Source organism: Cyprinus carpio, chromosome B19 (genome assembly GCF_018340385.1).
Source record: "Cyprinus carpio isolate SPL01 chromosome B19, ASM1834038v1, whole genome shotgun sequence".
Classification (NCBI taxonomy): Eukaryota; Metazoa; Chordata; class Actinopteri; order Cypriniformes; family Cyprinidae; genus Cyprinus; species Cyprinus carpio.
The window spans coordinates 23,101,118-23,120,474 of NC_056615.1; the positions used below are offsets into that span (position 1 = coordinate 23,101,118).

General features: G+C 36.0%; 1 protein-coding gene across 1 annotated transcript in view; it reads left to right on the plus strand.

The window, feature by feature from the left end:
• LOC109069068 (trafficking protein particle complex subunit 9-like) overlaps positions 1 to 19,357 on the plus strand; it is a 188,973-nt gene that overhangs the window by 87,584 nt on the left and 82,032 nt on the right. Inside the window, 2 exon segments of the mRNA XM_042745691.1 lie at positions 3,428 to 3,580; positions 9,656 to 9,774. Coding sequence (XP_042601625.1) covers positions 3,428 to 3,580; positions 9,656 to 9,774 — 272 coding nt within the window.

Genomic DNA, 19,357 nt, shown 5'->3' on the forward strand with positions numbered 1-19,357 from the left:
AGTGTATACAATAGATGGCACACCTAAGGCTGGAATTATCACACAGACTTTGAGTGGAGTCTGTTGAAGTGGTTTGGGCTGAATTAATTTCAGAGGTGTTTGGAGAGAATGAGAAGAGGAGGAATCTGAATCCAGCGCAGGAGCTGTAGAGCCATTCTCATGCTGGAGGTGTAGGGCAGATAAAGGCAGTGTATCAGAAAGAGGACGGTGTTGCAGTAATAATGTGTTATTCAGTTTTCTTCATGCTGATGGAGGATTATTATCATCCTTCATGTGTCTCTCACACACTCTCCTGCTCTTTTCACTGTGTGTTTTATATTTGCTTCTCTCTGTAGTGAGATGTGATCTGAGGGCTGTTATCAAAGTTTTACCTTAGTCTGACAGTGACGAAACATTTGAATAATTTGTGAAATCATGCTCAGTGCTGTTGGTTTATCTATCCCTCCTTACGTCCAGAACTTGATTTAAAGCCCTCAGTATCTTCAGTCATATGGCTGTAGATCTGTGTTTAGGTCAAAACAAGCAGCTTTTATTAGATCATTTTAACAAGCATAACACTGTATTTGTGTGTCGTACTAATATATACCATCCATCCATCCATCCATCCATCCATCCATCCATCCATCCATCCATCCATCCATCCATCCATCCATCCATCCATCCATCCATCCATCCATCCATCCATCCATCCATCCATCCATCCATCCATCCATCCATCCCACTGTCCATTCTTCTGTCTATCAATCCATTGTTCTTTCGTTTTATCTATACATTTATCTGTTTATTTGTGTTTGTGATTAAAGAAGGTTTACATCCAGTTTTTAATTTTAATCATTCCAGTAGCAAAAACAGATGTGAAGGTCAGAGATAGAGTTGAATATAGTCATGGAAAACTCAAATAAAAAACTCGGCTAAGATTATATGTGCACTTAAAATGTTTTTATGTCATCAATGCTTGTAGAATGAACACACAAGGTTTCCAATTACTGTATGTTTTCAGTACAGAAGCCACAAATTTCTCAGAAATGTTAAAAATCTCCAGAAATGTGCCGGTCAGTGTCTTGTTTGTCGTCTCTGTTAACACATGAGTCTGCAGAAGTCACTGCCATCGGCAGCTCTGTGTCTCCTAGCAACGGCGTTTCAATCCCAGCCGTACCGTGGTGAATTATGGTCACTGCTCAGCTGTTTATAAAGCCGACTCACCCGTCTACACGCTGTTTTTAGCTTTCACTCGCATAGAATTATGAATTATTGAATATTTGCGTCCCCAACAAATTAGTAAGGAGAGCTTGAGCTGTGGGCCTCTCCTCAGCTTTTGAGTTAGAGTTTTATGACATTTGATTGTAATTTTGAATAATTTAATTGTACACAGAGGCTATTTTCAGACTGTAGTATATATGAAAATTAGTTTCATGTAGCCAGACTTTTTTTTCCTTATTGAAAGTCTCAACTTTTGAATATCTTTCAAAGATTCAATGCCTTGGAAGCGCTCATCTTGGCAGCTTGGGAACAAAAAGCAAGCGTGACTGTTTTTCTGTTTGGTGACTCACAGAAACTGGGAGATAAACATAAAAAGGTTGAAAAAGATTCCCCTAAATCACGTAAAGCTAGCCAATCTGAGATTATGATTTTGGAAAGCTCCAGTATTATGCACAATATGCTTCAGATGATCCATGAACGGTCTGTCAACACGCCGCCTGAAACCGAGACTGTATGAAATCGCTGTTTATATGCTAATATGTTTGGGAAATTAAAATTCAATCTAGATAAAAACACTAGAAAAAAAAAAATCCATGCTCTATTTTTTGTTATTAACTTAGCTCTATAGGCCTCATTAGCAGCATGCTAATTGTAAATTTTGCCTTTTGCAGAGACTTTGGAGATTAAACTCGTGGTTTAAGAGCTCCAAAAAAAAAAGAAAAAAAAAGGATTGTAGCGTTGGCAGGCGTGTGCGCTCGGGTTGGATGTAGTCTGCCGTTCTGATCCGTTCAGGACCGCTGCCAGGAAGAAGCCCTCCAGGATGATGGCTCGCAGGCCCGGGAGCGTGTTGTTGCGGAACAGGGTTTAACATCTGTCTGGGTTGTTTATTTCCATCCGTGTTGTTCTGAAGAGAAGATCACGGCTCTCGAGAGACAGCTGGAATAGATAACCGCTGTGGGGAAGAGCAGACACTGAGAATTAAAATGCTAAAACAGCAGATTTATAGCGATTGGTGCAATGCTGAATATTGTTACCCAGAAAAAAATTCTTAAAGAAGCATTTCATATATATTCAAATAGGAGCTCATACAGGTTAAGTTGGACTCTAAGTGGAATCTGACTTCAGACACTCTTTTGTGACTAAATCAAGGTTTTGGGTTTGTAAACCCAAGAGTTTAGACCAAATTGGATCACTGCAAATAGACACCAGAGGTTATCAATCAGATTAAGTGAAAATAAGCATCAGTTTTGTTCACTCAGAAATGGTCAAACTCTTCGCCAGGCCTCAGATAAACAGGTGGCAGGTGTTAATACGAGATTAAGCGAGTTGAGTGTTTTCCTGAATGTCTGATGACTGCCATTGTAATGCAGCATCTTATTCATGCGTTCTTCAGTCTTTCATGTGGAAATGAAAATCAAAGTGAAAAGTGAAAAGTGAAGTGAGTGAAAGTGAAAGTGAAAGTGACATTCAGCCAAGTATGGTGACCCATACTCAGAATTCGTGCTCTGCATTTAACCCATCCGAAGTGCACACACACAGAGCAGTGAACACACACACACACTGTGAACACACACCCGGAGCAGTGGGCAGCCATTTTTTTTATGCTGCAGCGCCCGGGGAGCAGTTGGGGGGTTCAATGCCTTGCTCAAGGGCACCTAAGTCATGGTATTGAAGGTGGAGAGAGAACTGTACATGCACTCCCCCCACACACAATTCCTGCCGGCCCGAGACTCGAACTCACAACCCTTCGATTGGGAGTCCGACTCTCTAACCATTAGGCCACGACTTCCCCAAAGCTGTGATTCATGAGGACTTCCCCAAAGCTGTGATTCATGAGGATCGTGTGTCTGTAGGGCAGACGCTCATTTAAACGTTCACAGACGTGTTGTGCGGCACTCATTCGACTTCGTTATTTGGCCTCTGTCTATTATTCATCTTCAGTGAGGTTTGGGAGCTGTTAGCATCTGAATGAAGCTTTGAACAGCCGTTTCTTGTGTCTTCACACAGAGAGACGACGACATGAACAGAGAGAGCGAGTTTGTAAGATTCTCGCTACGCACCGGGATCAAACTCTCACTTGCATTTCTCCTTAGGCGGCAGCAATGTAAACAATTGTAATTTTTTCTTTTATTATTGTTAGTTTAAAATCCTTGTTTGTCACTGACATTTGCAGCTCATTTCATTCCTTAGAGCTGTAATGAAATATTTCCCTTTTTCTGTCTTACAGAGAAGCTGTTTGGGGAGTTCTTGACCTGGGACCTGCAGGACGCTCTGTCCCATCTGCCTCTGAAATCCGGTCAATCCGTCTCCATCCCTGTCAACATAAGCGCCAAACTGGACTTCTCCGGTCAGGAGAGCCTGTTAAATGACCTGAACGACGGTAAACATCCACATGACACGCAAAAACAACATCATTGGGGTCTGTTCTGGTTTGTCCCATTCGATTTACACTCAATTTCTGAGAGTGCATCACCGGAGCCATCGCGCTATAATCAAGACTGGCTTGATTGCTCTCTGATAGATAGAAAGGCAGTATTCACTTTGCCCTGTTATGGTAGATCTGATCCAAGCGAGGTGATTTGAAATGGTGTCTGTACCCTCTCATTTCACATTCTACAGAGACATCGGCTGTCTCTCTCCTGTAATACCTGCTCTCCGTACCCTCTGCCCTCTCTTATTTCCTCTCTGGATTCATATCTAGTTCCTCTTCACATCTTGTCCTTTTGTCTGTTTCCTGGTTATTACACTTATACCTTCTTTCTTCCTGTCTAACCTCTTTTTTTACCTCTCAAACGCACTGAAAAGGAGAAAGCACGGTTATCACAGTTGTTTCTCCTAAACAGCACTGAAGTGCAGTTTAAATCAGTTTAAAAACTGAAAATTGGAGTAATGATGCTGAAAATGTATTAATGATAAATATTAAAAATAATAATAATAATAATGCACTGTATAAATTAATATAAATTAATATAAAATGTTACAAAAATAATTAAAAATAATAAATTAATATAAAATAAAATATGAAATATCAATAAAAATAATAAATATTAACCATTATAAAAATATCTTGTTAAACTATATTTTAAATAAATTAAATAATTATTTTAAAATATTCAAACAGAAACAGAAAAAGTTTTCTTTTTTAAATGGTAATAATATTTAACAATATTAATGTTTTTACTGTATTTTTGATCAAATAAGTGCAGCCTTGGTGATCAGAAGAGACTTGTATTATACAAATTATAAACTGATGTAAGTGTGGCCTATCATGTTAATATTTAAAATTTTTACAAATTTGATTGAGTACTTGGTCTTTCTTTAGGAAAAAGATGGAAGGAAATTAGATGTTCTCTCTAACTGAATATCAACAACTGAGTTTTTTTGTATATTTTTTAAAGGAATTAGAGAAGAAACTCTTGCAATAAAGTATAAAATGTCATTAAAAATTATTTGCAACCACTTTTGAGCCCAAAAGAGCAACCTCTGAGAATGGGAAATGTCCTGCAGGTTCTCCATGTCTGTTAGTAAGCACATGTAAATATTAATGAGACACAAGGAGAGCAGACTGTAGCAGACGAGCGGCGGAGTGCGTCTGTCTGCTGCGTTTCTGCTTGAATAACAAACAGGTGCGCTATGAACAGCCTCCTTCCTTCCTCTCTCCTCTCCTGGGTCTCTCCTCAGACGCTGCTAAAATGTTTTCATTATTGTTGAAATAATAATTTTCTATGGATTAGGCCGATAAGACAGCTTAAAGCCTGTCCTATTAGCGCAGCATGTAGAGGGCAGTGAATTGTAAACACTGCTGATGTTATCGCAAGTGCAAATACATAATTGCTGTTATTTAGCATTAATATTAGCACTGTTTGCTATTGGTTTTCTCATCATTGTGGATTGTAACTGTAGAAATGATTAAAAAAGATCAAAACAAGTCATTCAAATGTCAAAACGTTTGAGGTTGCACTTCCTCATCTCTGATTGGCTGCTTAACCTTCTCTCCATTGTGATGTCATAATGGGATGCAAGACATCCTTGGTGTTGCATGTTTTGCATGAAGCCACTTCTAGGTTCAACATATTTACACACATTTTAGACATATCTGTACAAGTTTTTCTGGGCTGCGTGAATTAAGTAAATCCAAGGGGAAACTTGGAACTTGCATTTGAAAATGCAACATGTGCTAGACGACATATTTAGTGTCTCCCAGTGCTTCTCTGGCAAAATAAAAGCCCTAAAGTTTAATGTTTGACAGCAAAGAAATTAAGACAACCATAATTATTATATTGAAATTATTGTAATTATTATAAATATTATAATTACAATTATTATTAATAATAATAATAACAGGTACTTCTTCTTTATTTTACAGTAGTCATACAGTAGTATAGTATATAACAATTTAATTACAATTATTGCAGTAGTTTTTTTATTTAATGTATATAATTTAAATAAGAATATTTTGTTTATTATTTTTTATTAAATAATATTTTATTTTAATGGTTTTTATTTTACAGTGCAGTAGTGTTATTACTATAGTTTAACGTTTGAAAGCAAAGAATTTACGACAGCCATATTTATTGCTATTTATTGCCATATTTTTGCTGTTTATTATTATTATTAATATTAATAATAATAATAATAAATACTTTTTATTTTTCAGTAGTACTACAGCAGTATAGTATTGTTACAACTGAAATAAGTTTATATTTAATTTTTCTAGAATTTAAATAAGTACTGTTATTATTATTATTATCATTATATTGAATGGGGAACCAATCCTCATTTTTTCCCCTTATTTTTCGTCCTCAGCCGATCACATGCCTGCAATATTTATTTTCTTAGAAATAATTTTTAAAGGTTCACTGAGTAAATTTGTTGTTAACCAGCTGATAAGTGAATGAGTTGTTTAATCAAGTGAGTTTAATCAAACTGATACATTAAAACGAATAGGCTTATGGAAAACATTTGTTAGTTGAACACACCGTACATTTCCTTTCTGTTTCTTTGGCTCTGTTCTCTTCAGCCCTTTTTCTTTGCCCTTTTTTGTCTCTATCGGTCTCTCAGTGTCTGTCTCCATCTCTCCTGTCAGCATAACTCAGGCTGTGATGGCAGTGATGTCATCACTGTGATGCAATGCTCTGTCTGTCTCTTAGGAGGCCGTTGGGTTCAGTCCGTACGGGAGTATCTTTAACATGCCGCGCGCTTCCGTTCATTCATCCGTCCTCTATAAATCGTCTCCCCGTCAGAGAGCGGCAGAGCGCGAGGGCCAGACAGTCAGACTAAACACATTAGTGCCTGAATGTTAAAATGTCAGCGCAAGAACAACATAATGAGAGAGGAGAGCGGCTCCATTAAACTGGACGTCTCCCCCTGCTGAGAGCCCGCTGGAGGTAAACGTTTACCCTTCATGCGGGACGTCAGCCGACCGCAGAGCCCCGGTGTGGATGATGTCACGCCGCCTCATAGGGATGAACTTGCTAGCCTCATTGGGTAACGTCTGGTAAGCGCTGAGCACCGCGTTTTTCAATGCGACCCACTGTGTTTTACTTAAGCAGGGGGAGTAAATGAGGTCTGTTAGACATAAGCTGTCCAGGATGTTTATTAGGTGGGTCATTTGAGCTGATATTGAGCTCCTAGACTCTATTTCTTTTGTATACATTGAAAAGGTAAAATCTAATTATGACAGAAAAACAATCAATAATGCAATGCTAGTAGGTGTTGATTATTTGTTGTAATCAGGCTATCATCACATTCCCATTGTAGTCCCTTACTAGAGCCAGATGCCAAAATAATCTTGCCTTGCTGGGCAACTGGCTGTTTTGTGTTTTGTTTTTTATTTATTTGTATTTATTTTTATTTTAGACTACCTTTTAGACTTTTAAAGGCACTATATATATGTGTGTGTGTGTGTGTGTGTGTGTGTGTGTGTGTGTGTGTGTGGTGTATATATATATATATATATATATATATATATATATATATATATTATTATTATTATTATTATTATTATTATTATTATTATTATTACTTCTATTAAAGGTGCTATATAAATATTTATTTATTATTTTAATATTAATAAAGTATTTTATTTTTTATATTATTATTATGTTTATTATTTATTTATATTAGTATTATTATTAAATCATTAAAAGTACTGTATGAAAATAGTTTTTTTGTGCATTTTAATAATAAAAGATTAATGTTGTTTTTATGTTAATATTATTAATATTATACATATTAAAAATCTTTATGACCTGTATTATTACTAGTAGTAGTAGTAGTAGTAGTATAAAATATTTATATAATATTTTATATTTATTTTTCATTAATATTTGTATTTTTTGTTCATTATTATTATTATTAAAACAAGCATATTTATATATGTATATATATCTTAGCCCCGCCCTCTTCTGCTTGTGTGACATTCTTAAGTCCGCCTCCTCTTACCTCATGTCACTCTGTTTGCTCTCACCTGGTATCTGGGCGTCTGCATCTTGTAAAGTTAGCAGCAGACATTACGACATATTGTGTCAGACACTCTTGAAGGGACGTGATGTCATTTCGGAGGCCGTGGGACTCGTAATGAGGACCGTTAGTTCTCTGTGTGCCAAGTGATTGAACACCCTCTCCTTCCCTTTCAGAACCCTCGGGTGGTAAAACACAAATACTGACCAGATCTGTCCTGATGTGAGCTGCTGCGTACGACTCTCTTTTACCAAGCAGCAGAGAGGCAGCATTTGAAAGATGACTGAAAATCACATTCTGTTCTACAGACATTCGTTTCTGTTCAAATAGTGATGAGCCGCATTTTTGTACATGCACCTTTCAGCTGCCGTCTCATCTGCTCTTCCTCCTCTGTGGTATGTCAGAACCCATCTGAGTGTATTGGAGCATCTGCATGAGATACAGAGAGAAATCTGTGCATGGCAAATGCTGCAATTTACCCTCATTTTTTTCCCTCAGACAGAGCCAAAGCAGGTCAAATCCAGAAATGTCTGCTGCAGAAAAACCTTCAATTAGAGAAATCGTTTTGTTTGGCAGACAATGCAAAAAGTGTTTGTTTGTTTTATTTAGTAATATTTTTTTAAGACATAGAGACACTACCTTTAAACATTTATTCTTATTATTCTTATTATTATTATTATTATTATTATTAACAAAATATTATGATTATTATTCTTAAAGCTTTAGAAGCGCTTTATAAATTAAATTTGTTTTAATTATTTTTTATTTTGTTTATATTATTATTATTAAAAACTTTTGAAACTGGTATAATATTTATTATTATTATTATTATTAATCTTTAAATGTGCTATATAAAATTATTTATTTGTTCATTTATTTATTCATTTAATTTAATTTTAGCACTTTGACAATAATCTAACATATTTCCAAATGATACAGGATAATTAATGAGAATAAGTTGGATTTTGTTTCGGCACTTTTCCGTGAAAAGTGGCCTTTAAAATGTGAACGAGGAACATTAATTAAATAAGTATATTGGATACATTTTGATTTCATATTGACTTTAATATAACAAGCATGCGAGGACATTTGTAAGCATTTTTGTGTGATGCAAATATTTTAATAAATGTATTTATTTATTATGAGTTTAATCATTTTGAACTGACTTGCAGAAATGAATCACACTTTCCAACTCAACACCATTTATTGTACAAAAGTTTAAATTAGATCTTTAAAACATGTCTGTTTTAATAATCACAACATTATACTGACACACTCTATAAGAAACGTAATGTCCTAGTAAAATGGAGTAATGGGGTATCATAACAATGTTGGTTAATTTTATATAACCAGTGAAATCATTGCAGATATATCTTGTATATTTCATATACCGCATGGCCCTTCTGCAACGGATGTCGTACATTTAAGGATTTGTGTTCTTTAGTTTTGTGTTTTAATATTCTTGGAGTCTTGCAGACCATTTAAGTCCGTGTTGATGAAAGTCTCATTCGTCATATTTATGTCCCGTTTCTAAAAATAACCCAGAATGTTTATCGCTTGAATGAATTTGTGTGTGCGTTTATAAGCTTATGCTGTTATCCATATGCGCTGCAGAGATAAAATATATCCACCTGAGTGTGTTCCAGAGAGTCACTGTGGCGCATGCACTCCATCGCCTTATTTATTACCAAGTTTTTCCACCTTATCATATTTCAAACTGTCACGTTATGGATTTTAATTTTTATCTTGAGTGCTAAATGCCGACAAACAGATGCGTTGAGAGATCGAAAGGCGGATGGAGAAAGAGATGGATAGTGAAGCGTTTGAGCGATGTTCACGTCCTCTGAATGTGAGGAATTATTGCTGTATAATAGCGTCCTCTCCTCACATAAGTCCCAGAAGATAGTGATCTCTCTTTTCTCTTGCACTGTTTCTCAGGCCTCTGTGTTCACGTTTTGCCATATGTCTAATGTATGTTGTTTTGTGCTTTCAGATGGTATCAGCGTAACAGGTCTGCCTGTCTCCAGCCCGCTGCGGCAAGTTCTAAAGCCACGCACTGAAAATAAACCAGTCGGCAGTGATGCCAGCAAAAACGAATTCAATCACGTCAAGGTAGGAATTCTGTCCTCGACCTACACACACTTTACTTTTTTGCTTATGCTCTGCTCTAGAGCCGTAGTGCATTGATTGCTGTAGAACACTTGTAAGTACACTAGCTATGGGTGGTGCTGTTTTAATGGTTACTTGGGTTCTAATTATGACATCACACTGGAATGCTCCGCCCACATTCAGGTTCATTGTGAATTAGTCAAGTCAAGTCTGCTTTATTGTCAATTCTTCCACATGTACAGTACATACATACAGAGAATCGAAATTGCGTTACTCTCAGACCCCCGGTGCATACAGATAACACTAACAGTAGAGCCTAAAAATCTAGATCAAATATAAAATATAAGATAAAACTATACAATAAGGGAATGTAAAAAAAGACATAATAGAAAAAGTTAAATAAAAGCAGCGCAAGGCACATGGCAGATGAACAAACCAGTGAACAAACAGTGCAGATAAAAAGATTTTTAGTGCATAAAAAAAAGCTTATTCAGTCTGATTAAAGTGACAAAGGGCTCAAGAGCAGTTATTTTATTTAAACTGACTGATGAGGTGGCAGAATGACGTCAGTTCCATGGTGAATGAGGTAGTGAGCAATGCTGCACAAAGTGACTGGTGCGTGTCATCGTATGTTAGAGGGAGGGGGGGTGGAAGGACCTGGAGATGTGGGATCTGGGTGGGGGGGGTTCATAGTTCAGTGGTGCCTGGGGCAGAAGAGGGACAGGGGGGCAAGTTCGGGAGCGAGTTCGGGAGCGAGTTCAGCTTCCTGACAGCCTGATGGATAAAGCTGATGGATGAATTAGTCTTATACTTATTCTCTTGTTTACTTATACTTATTCTCAGTCTTATAAATATTTTTTGTTGAATCACGTTTTTTCCCTGCATCGAATTCGTAAAACCTGATTATTTCTTCCTTACATCAGTCTGTAGTGAGCAGGGGTATCTGGTTTGGTTTCTCTGTCCATGGTGCTGAAGTTTTGTGTGTGTCTCTGTCCATGGTGCTGGAGTTTTGTGTGCGTCTCTGTCCATGGTGCTGGAGTTTTGTGTGCGTCTCTGTCCATTGTGCTGAAGTCCATAATAATTTTAGCAGAAGTTAGATTTGAGTTGACCTGTTGGTGAGATTTCAGTTCATAGGAGCTGAGCAGTTATTGAGCAGGTTGAGATTTTCTTTTCTGAGTAGTACATTTCTCAGTATATAAAGGGCAAGAATCCCTCTGGCAATCATGTTTGAGAATATACACATTGAGACTGCTGCTGTATGAAGACAATTTGTTTTTTTTTTTGTTTAAACAAAATAAATATAAATAAATATATTTTATTTTATTTTGTTTTAATGGTATTTTTTTAATTTTATTTATATTTATATTATAATTTTATTTTTATATAGTAATAATCAATCCAATATGTATTTTTATTAAATATTTATTTCTTTTTTTATGTTTTTTTAAATTTTATAATTCACTTTTTTATTTTGTAAAATTATATTTTTATGTATTACATATATATATATATATATATATATATATATATATATATATATATATATATATATATATATATATATATATATAAATACTGGTCAGGGGAAGTGCTATAATCAATCCAATAATGGAGGAATGGACCATCATCTGAAGGATTGTTCAAGCTGACAGTGATCTGCAGTTGCACAAAGACAGGTGGTCATTCATTTTCAAAGTTTCTGGCAACCTGAGTGCACTGCAAAAACAATTTTCTTTCTATTGTAGAACAAGCAAATATGATAATAAATCTTTCAAAGAGAGAACTCTAACTAAAGTATGCTTCAGATGCACAGCAAAGACAAAATAATCATAATTTAAAAAGGAAACATGTTTATTTTGTCTCACCACATTAGCAAATCGTTTTTTTTTTTAATTTCTTGTTTAAAGCCTAAACTAATTTCTGCTTCAGGATGCTTATTTTAAGACTCAAGAAAAATAAATTGTTGTTGAATTATATTACACATGATTTTTGCAGCTATTCCCTGCAACATTGGGATGTCCAGCCTCAGGAACGCCCAGTAGCGACCCGCGACTATAGCGGCAAAATCACTGTCAGTGTGAACGGGGCATGAGACTGACAATCCATCTACCTCCATCCCTCCTGTCATCACTGCATAATACAGTGCCATTTTCGGCAGAAAGAAAGAGTTTGAGGACACCAGGGTGAGAGTATACAGATGCATCCTGAATGGAAATGAGACGAACAGGCAAGCTAGAGTAAGTAATGAGAGGAGGAAGTGTTGAGTGACAGGACACATCAACGCTGCAGGATATATCCCAGCCTGAGACACTCTGAATGTTTGAATCCAGACGAGCTGAAGGTAATCATTCTGCCGCCTGACTGACTGCGTCCAACTGAGACTCACAACAGGAAGTGTCTTTACTCACTTCCCCTCTCATAACCCTATCAGTACTGTCCACTGAGAGAGAGAGTGACTGTGTCCCGGCCCATACTATCTCCAAACCCCCAAACGGCTTAGCAGTGAAGAGAAGAAGTCTCCAGCTCAGCTGTTTCCAGTGCAGTCTTTCTTTCTTCTTGTCCTGGCAGGGACGGAAGAGTGATAAAGGAGACAGAGAGAATCCGGTCTGCTCTGCTGGGCAGGCCGAGCACAATAAGAAATGGGATTGAAGCTGTTGGAGAGGGAAGATTAGGGTCAGATACTTGAGAGAGAGAGAGAGAGAGAGAGAGAGAGCGAGAGAGAGAGTGTTTGTGTGTGCTCAAGAGGAGAGATGATTAGCTGCTCAGGAAACATGGCTTATTATTATCAGTGTTGAAAGTAGTTGGCACCTAATGTTTTTGTGGAAAATGTGATACTTCTTTGTTTCAGGATTCTTTGATGAATAGAAAATCAGGAAGGACAGCATTATTTAAAATATAAGTCTTTTTGTAACATTGAATGCCTTCATTGTCACTTTTGATCAATTTTAAGTATTACAAGTATTAATTTCTTTTAAAAAATCTTACTAACCCTAAACGTTTAAACATTAGTTTATGCTTAACCACATCACGTCACACAACTGAACTAGACTTTTATAAATTATCTAAACAAATAAAACTGATCGAATTTAAACAAATAGTTAATAATAAATCATTTCCGTTTTTAATTTATGAAATGATTTTTATATAATTTATCAAAATTATGATTGGCTAACACCTCTAACAATATTTTAACATTGCTAATATTAATACTAATATATTTTGTATACTTGTTTACTAAAAAGACAACAGTGTCAGTGAAGAGCTTGAGATAAAGTTTGAGACATGATGTGTGAATGAAGACAAATGATGCTAAATATAATTTGTGAACAGAATATTTTATTGTGTCTCAGAAAAGTGTGAAAGTAGTATTTAATTGGGTTTATTCAAGAAACACAAATGCAAGCTATGAAATAACCCTCAGCAAGACAAATGAGCTGACTAGAAAAAAAAGTAAAAAATCACAGAAAAACCCATAATTGAAAAATCTTATTGTGCATTTCCTTTAAAGCCATATGAGGTGTTACAGTCACAAAAATAGCCGTTGGATCCAATTCCAGAAGTGCTAAAACTGGGTTCGGCTTTTTCCAGCACAAATAATAATGTACAACCTCCAAATTCAGATCGTATCAGAAGTGTTTTAAAGCGATGGTTCACCCAAAAATGAAAATGAAAATTTGCTGAAAATGTGCTCACCCTCAGGTCATCCAAGATGAGTTTGTTCGTTCATTGGAACAGATTTTGAGAAATTAATCTTTGTATTACTTGCTCTCCAATGAATCATCTGTATGGGTGCCATCAGAATGAGAGTCCAAACAGATGATAAAACCATCACAATAATCCACAAGCTGTGTTTCTAATAAATCCATAATCTAGATGTTTTAATCTTCAAATGATGTTTCCAGCTAAAAGACATATCTATTGCTTTCTCCAGTGAAAAAGTTATCTTGTCTGTATCAGGAAAGAAATATGCACAGATAAAGCACCTTTTTTCATTCTTTTTTCTTTTTTGCGCAATTAGGGATTATGGACTGATATTTTGGCCAGAAGTGACAGTTTAAGTTTTTTTTTATTAAAAGTGGTGTGGATTATTGTGATGTTTTTATCAGCTGTTTGGACTGACGACACCCATTCACTGCAGAGGATCCATTGGTGAGCAAGTGATGTAAGGCAAACAAATAGGTGAACTGTTCCTTTGATTTGTTTGATTCACCGTTTTACTCATGGTTGTATCCCTTTAGTTTTAGTATCAAAGCACAAGCTGTACAGAATGCCACATGCATCCGTCTGCTGTCAAAGCATCGCAAGAGATGCAAAGAATGCACGCTGCTCGCCAAGGGCAATTTCTTCGAAGACAAACAGCAGTGATTCAGTGGATTTCGGTACAGTTGGAATGTTTGTCATTCACAAACTTCTTCACATTCACTGCTCACTGCATGTTTGTTCATTGATTATTTTGGCTGATTTGATCGTGCTTTACAGCTAAGGATGCTGTGCACTCGATCCGTTTAACATAAACGAATCAAGTTAAACATGAAATGAATTGTATACCATTTCCAAGCTGGATTAAGAATTTTACACTCTTTCTCCCTTTTCAATCTCTTTTTTAAAGGATGTTTTCCTCCATATGTATTTTGTCCTCAGGTTTCGAAATTTTAAAAACTGCACAAGCAATTTCGTCACTGTTTCTTCGGCCAGACGGTGAAGAAGCATTTTAATAATTCCTCAAATGGTGCTGGAGGGAGAGCGAATCAATACGAGCTCTGATGTGAGTTCATTTCAGTAGATTAATGACTCATTTTCTGCCGGTATGGAAACGGATCATCACATGTGACCCCTGACGGGACCTGTGTGTGAATGCGTACGTTACGGCACAATGTGCTCATGACAGATCCTGCCGGGCACAAACTCTTAAATTAAGCTGTTTGGTTTCGACATGCTCCGCTGCGTTTGTGAGTTTGCAGTTGTACAAGCACACACACGCATAGTATATTTCATCATCTAGCCTCGTGATTAGTTTGTTTACTTGTTTTGTGCATGTAAAGGAAATGAAAAGCACTCTTTTTCCCATCAGCAGCTGATATACAGAGCTGTTTTATTGGAGATGAGCAGGAAAGTTAAAAGTAAATGATCATAAGGATTTATGAAGTCTGACATGCTGCTTTGGCTATCTATCTACACACACGCATAGATTTGCATAGCTAGATGCTGTTATTATTATTATTTTTTTTACTTCTGCTTTTGTTGTGGTGGTAGGTTGGTTCGATTACTTCTGATTAAATCAACCCATAATGCAGTGTATAGTTGTTGATATCTATGCACAGATGTAGCGCATCTTCATTCAGAAATCACAGAAACTTTTCTTTCTTTAAAGTTTAAACAAAGTCATACATTAATTATATGAATAAGAACACATACTTGTTCTCCTTCCCTTCAGGCCAGTGTGTCTTTAAATTAAAGCTCTAAACACTAAACACATTAGTGATGTGAGGAGATATTTTCACCACAGACTTCTTATCTCAGGATTCGTTCCAGCACTATGTAGCAATACTTTGAGTCCGTAGAAGTGAGCTAATTTTGGCAAAATCTCTCTATTGGAATTTTATGAAGGTAAAAAGTATTTGATAATATATATGTGGTATATTGTGGTAAAATAAAATAAAAAAGTATTTTAGTAGTGTGGTGAGGGTTTGCGCTAAAAGTTTAATGGTCAGTAAAACTTATGGATAGCAGCATACAGTACATTGAAAAATCAAGAAATATTTGTTTCCCTGTAAAATAAGCCTTGTAAAGTAAAAAAAAGAAGTACACTCTCCCACCTATCTTCCTCTTATCCTGCACCTCTCATACTCATTGGGTCCAGTTTGAGGTGATTCACTCTCACTGTGTGGGTCTGAGAGGGGCAGCTGGGGCATCAGGAGGCTGAAGGGGCAGTTAAATGCTGTGAAGAGGCAAGTGATGTGATCACTTAGTGGAGACTGGAGAGACTAAAGCCAGCGAGAGAGGGAAGATCCGTATCAGCAGCTGGAGTCAAGCCCGAGTGTGTGTGTGTATCTGGCAGCTCATCTGTGGGATGATGTATGGTAGTTATTCTGTAGCTCTGACTACTGTGTAAGCACTTTCAGCAGCCAACCGCAGGGAAACACACACACACACACACACACACACACACACACACACACATACACACATAGTACAAGAAGATGCACTATGCTTCAACCTTCTATCAATAGCGCAAAAAGTACGCATTTGGCGTGAGTCTATGTGTATGCGCTTTGACTCCAAAACCCTTATTGGACCGGATTGAAAAATGAAGCAAGTTTACAAACCAGTGAGAAGTGAAATTAAATGCACTTTTATTTAGCAGTTATGCATGTGTGAGCATGAATGCAACTCAGTCTTTTCTAAAGATCATCTTTGCAGGACAGATACTCATAATCAAGATATGACCTTTACAAATGAAAGGAGATGAAAAATATTTCAAAAGATTTCAATTTAAAATTAAATATTAAATCAAAACTGACCCTGTTAATATTCTTAACTCTGGTCTGGTCATATTGTGCATGATTTATCAGTCTATGTTATTCTAATGTAATAAATATATAATCTCTCAAAGGAAAATAATAATATATATAGTTGATATCATTTGAAATATTTAAATATAATTAAATAATATTAATGTAAATAACATTTCACAATCTACTATATGTCCCGCAAAATATTCAGATTCATGTTTAAAAAAGAAACATTTTGCAACCCTGACCAATGTAATGTTAATGTTTTATGTTTTCAATTTTCTCTTAAATACTTTATAGAAATGTTGAATCCATTAATATTAGTTAATAGAATTTTACAACATTTATTAATGTTTACTTTCTGCAAGTTAACTGAACAGGAGTTGACCTGATAACAGGATGTGTTTTCACAATGACATCTGCCAGTAACAGTTTTTCAAAGGCTTGTTGTTGTTGAAATAAAAAAAAAAATAATAATAATTAAAATGAAAAAACAAACAAAAAAAAACAACAACAACAACAAACCATTATTTAGGGCAATATATTAGTCAAAATATTGTAATTGATAAAGTCTCTTACGCTCACCAATGATAAACTAGTGTAACTTAGAGTGATTTACTATTAATATATATTTTAATGGCAATAAAACTAAAATAAAATATTATCAGCATTAATACTAGTGGTGCTTTCCTTTATAAACACCACTTAGTATAAACATTAATTTCAGCTGTAAAAAAACATCCAGTTGGTCAATTCATTAGGTTTCTAAAAAAAACATAAAGGCATATGCCTACTCACATTTCTGTTTTAGCCAGTCAAGAAATGGAAGGCCATTTAAGACAGACATTAAATGAAAACTAAAAGCGGCGGGTCTGAAAATAAACATTGAAAATCCGCCGAGACTCTGAGCGCACCATCTGCATCTCCATGGAAATGCTAACAACACTGTGCAGCGCTGCAGTGTGTGTGTGTGTGTGTACACGGTTTTATTTAGGACTAGTTTTGTGGGGTTTCATGTGTTAGAAAGTGCACATACAGTTGTGTATTTGTGTATTTATTTGTTTGTTTCAACTTTATGTGCCTACAGAGGCACAAAGCACACAATTGTATCTTAGCAACTGGTGAGTGTGGCATTTTCATAGTTTTATATGGCTGGCATCGGCCCTCAAGAAACAAAACACACAGACACACACAGTTACCTAGCTGTCTGAATGAAGACATGCCATAGACAACTAAATAGTTGAAATTACTACATACTGTCTATGTCAAGTTACGACTTGTAGATCACTGTGAGTGTGTTTTACTGCATTTTTGTGTATTTGTGTATGCATTTATTTGTGTTTTGAGTGTCTGTGTAAGTGTGGCGGAGTGCTAAATTGGATTTAATAAGACAAAAAGATTGTGTATCATGAAATTAAAAGGGGAAAAAAAAAATGTTGCACCCAATAGAAAACATACAGCACGAGCAGTGTAGTCCGATTCACAATGAGCAGATTTTTTAAATTAATAATAATAATAATAAAACTTTTAAATGTAAGTATATATGTTAGAATGAAAATGAGAATAAAATTGGCACCAAACATTTGAATAGTAGTGTATAGAGTGATGAATATATATAGATATGGTAGCTGATTGTGGCTTTGAGTGTATTTTTATGCCGTGTTCGTCTCAGTCCATGTGTGTAATCTGGCCAACCAGACCAAACAGATTTCCATATGCTTACACACACACACACACACACACACACACACACTCAGTCATGCGTGTGTGATATTTGATGGATGGCTCAGTCTGGCTTGTTTGTGTTTTACATGGATGCCAGCGTGTGTGTTTTGTACATGAACAGCTGGTTTCCTGGCTGTCAGTGTGTCAGAATGTGTGTAGGACAGCAGACTGTCACTGAGACAGGTTTGAACGTGCTTGGTTTGCCTCATCACTATTATTATTTCTCATTGTTAGGGTTATTATTTGAAACAGATAACTCTAATGCCCTGTTCACACACCACTGAACTGTATTGGTAGTTTCTAGCAGACGTTTCTGCCTTAGACTTAAGGAGTTTTATCTAGAATTTTATATTGTGTTGGTAAGGGTTCAAAATTCTGCATGTTTTTTTGTTTTTGTTTTTTTCAATTAATACTTTTTATTCAGAGAGGATAGATCAAACTGATCAAAAGCAACAGTAAAGACTTTTATAATGCTACAAAAGATTTATATTTCAAATAAATGCTGATTTTTTTTTTTACTTTCTTATCATCAGAATCCTGAAAAAAATGCAAATAAGCATTTGATCTCTGAAGTATGTTGTGCATTAGTGCACAACACAACGAAATCTCCACACACAATGGAAACAAGTCAGAACACAACAGAAATAATCCACAACAAGCTGCAACACAACTAAAACACTCTCTATCTGAACAGTGTTATGGGCAATGTTTTCTTAAAGAGAAAAAACCCAGTAAATGACTATATAAACTATTTATGTTCTTATTATTGAAAACAATGAATTAAACATTATACTAAGCATTTATGAGTAATATTAATCTAATTTAAGTCACAACACAACAAAAAAACAAGCCGCAACAGCAGAATTATCTCAACACATTGAAATTAGTCCTGTGCATTGTGTTGTGGCGATTTCATTGTGTTGTGCACTACAAGGTCACCTTACAGAAGAATCATGTGATGTCAATACTGGAGTAATGATGCTGAAAATGTGTTTATTGTATGCTGGACACATCAGCATTGGTCACTGGTCACTGACATTAGAAATCGGCAGCTTCAATTGACACTGAATTTCTTCCGGTAAACCTGCGTGTATCTGTGTTTGTGTGTGTGTGGGAAACCTGATGCCATAGAGACCTGCTTTTACAACATAAAGGTCACTAGAGACCAATGTTGATAAGCATATCTGAGAACCTGCTGTTATCTGGATCTGACCACACACTTACATCTATTCAGGCTATCTGAGAAATAGGCTGTAAAACATGAGAATTCACTTCTTTTCAGTCTTTCATACACACTGTGTCCGTAAAATTATGTCTTTCTCTTCAGAACAGCTTAGTATGACTAGAGA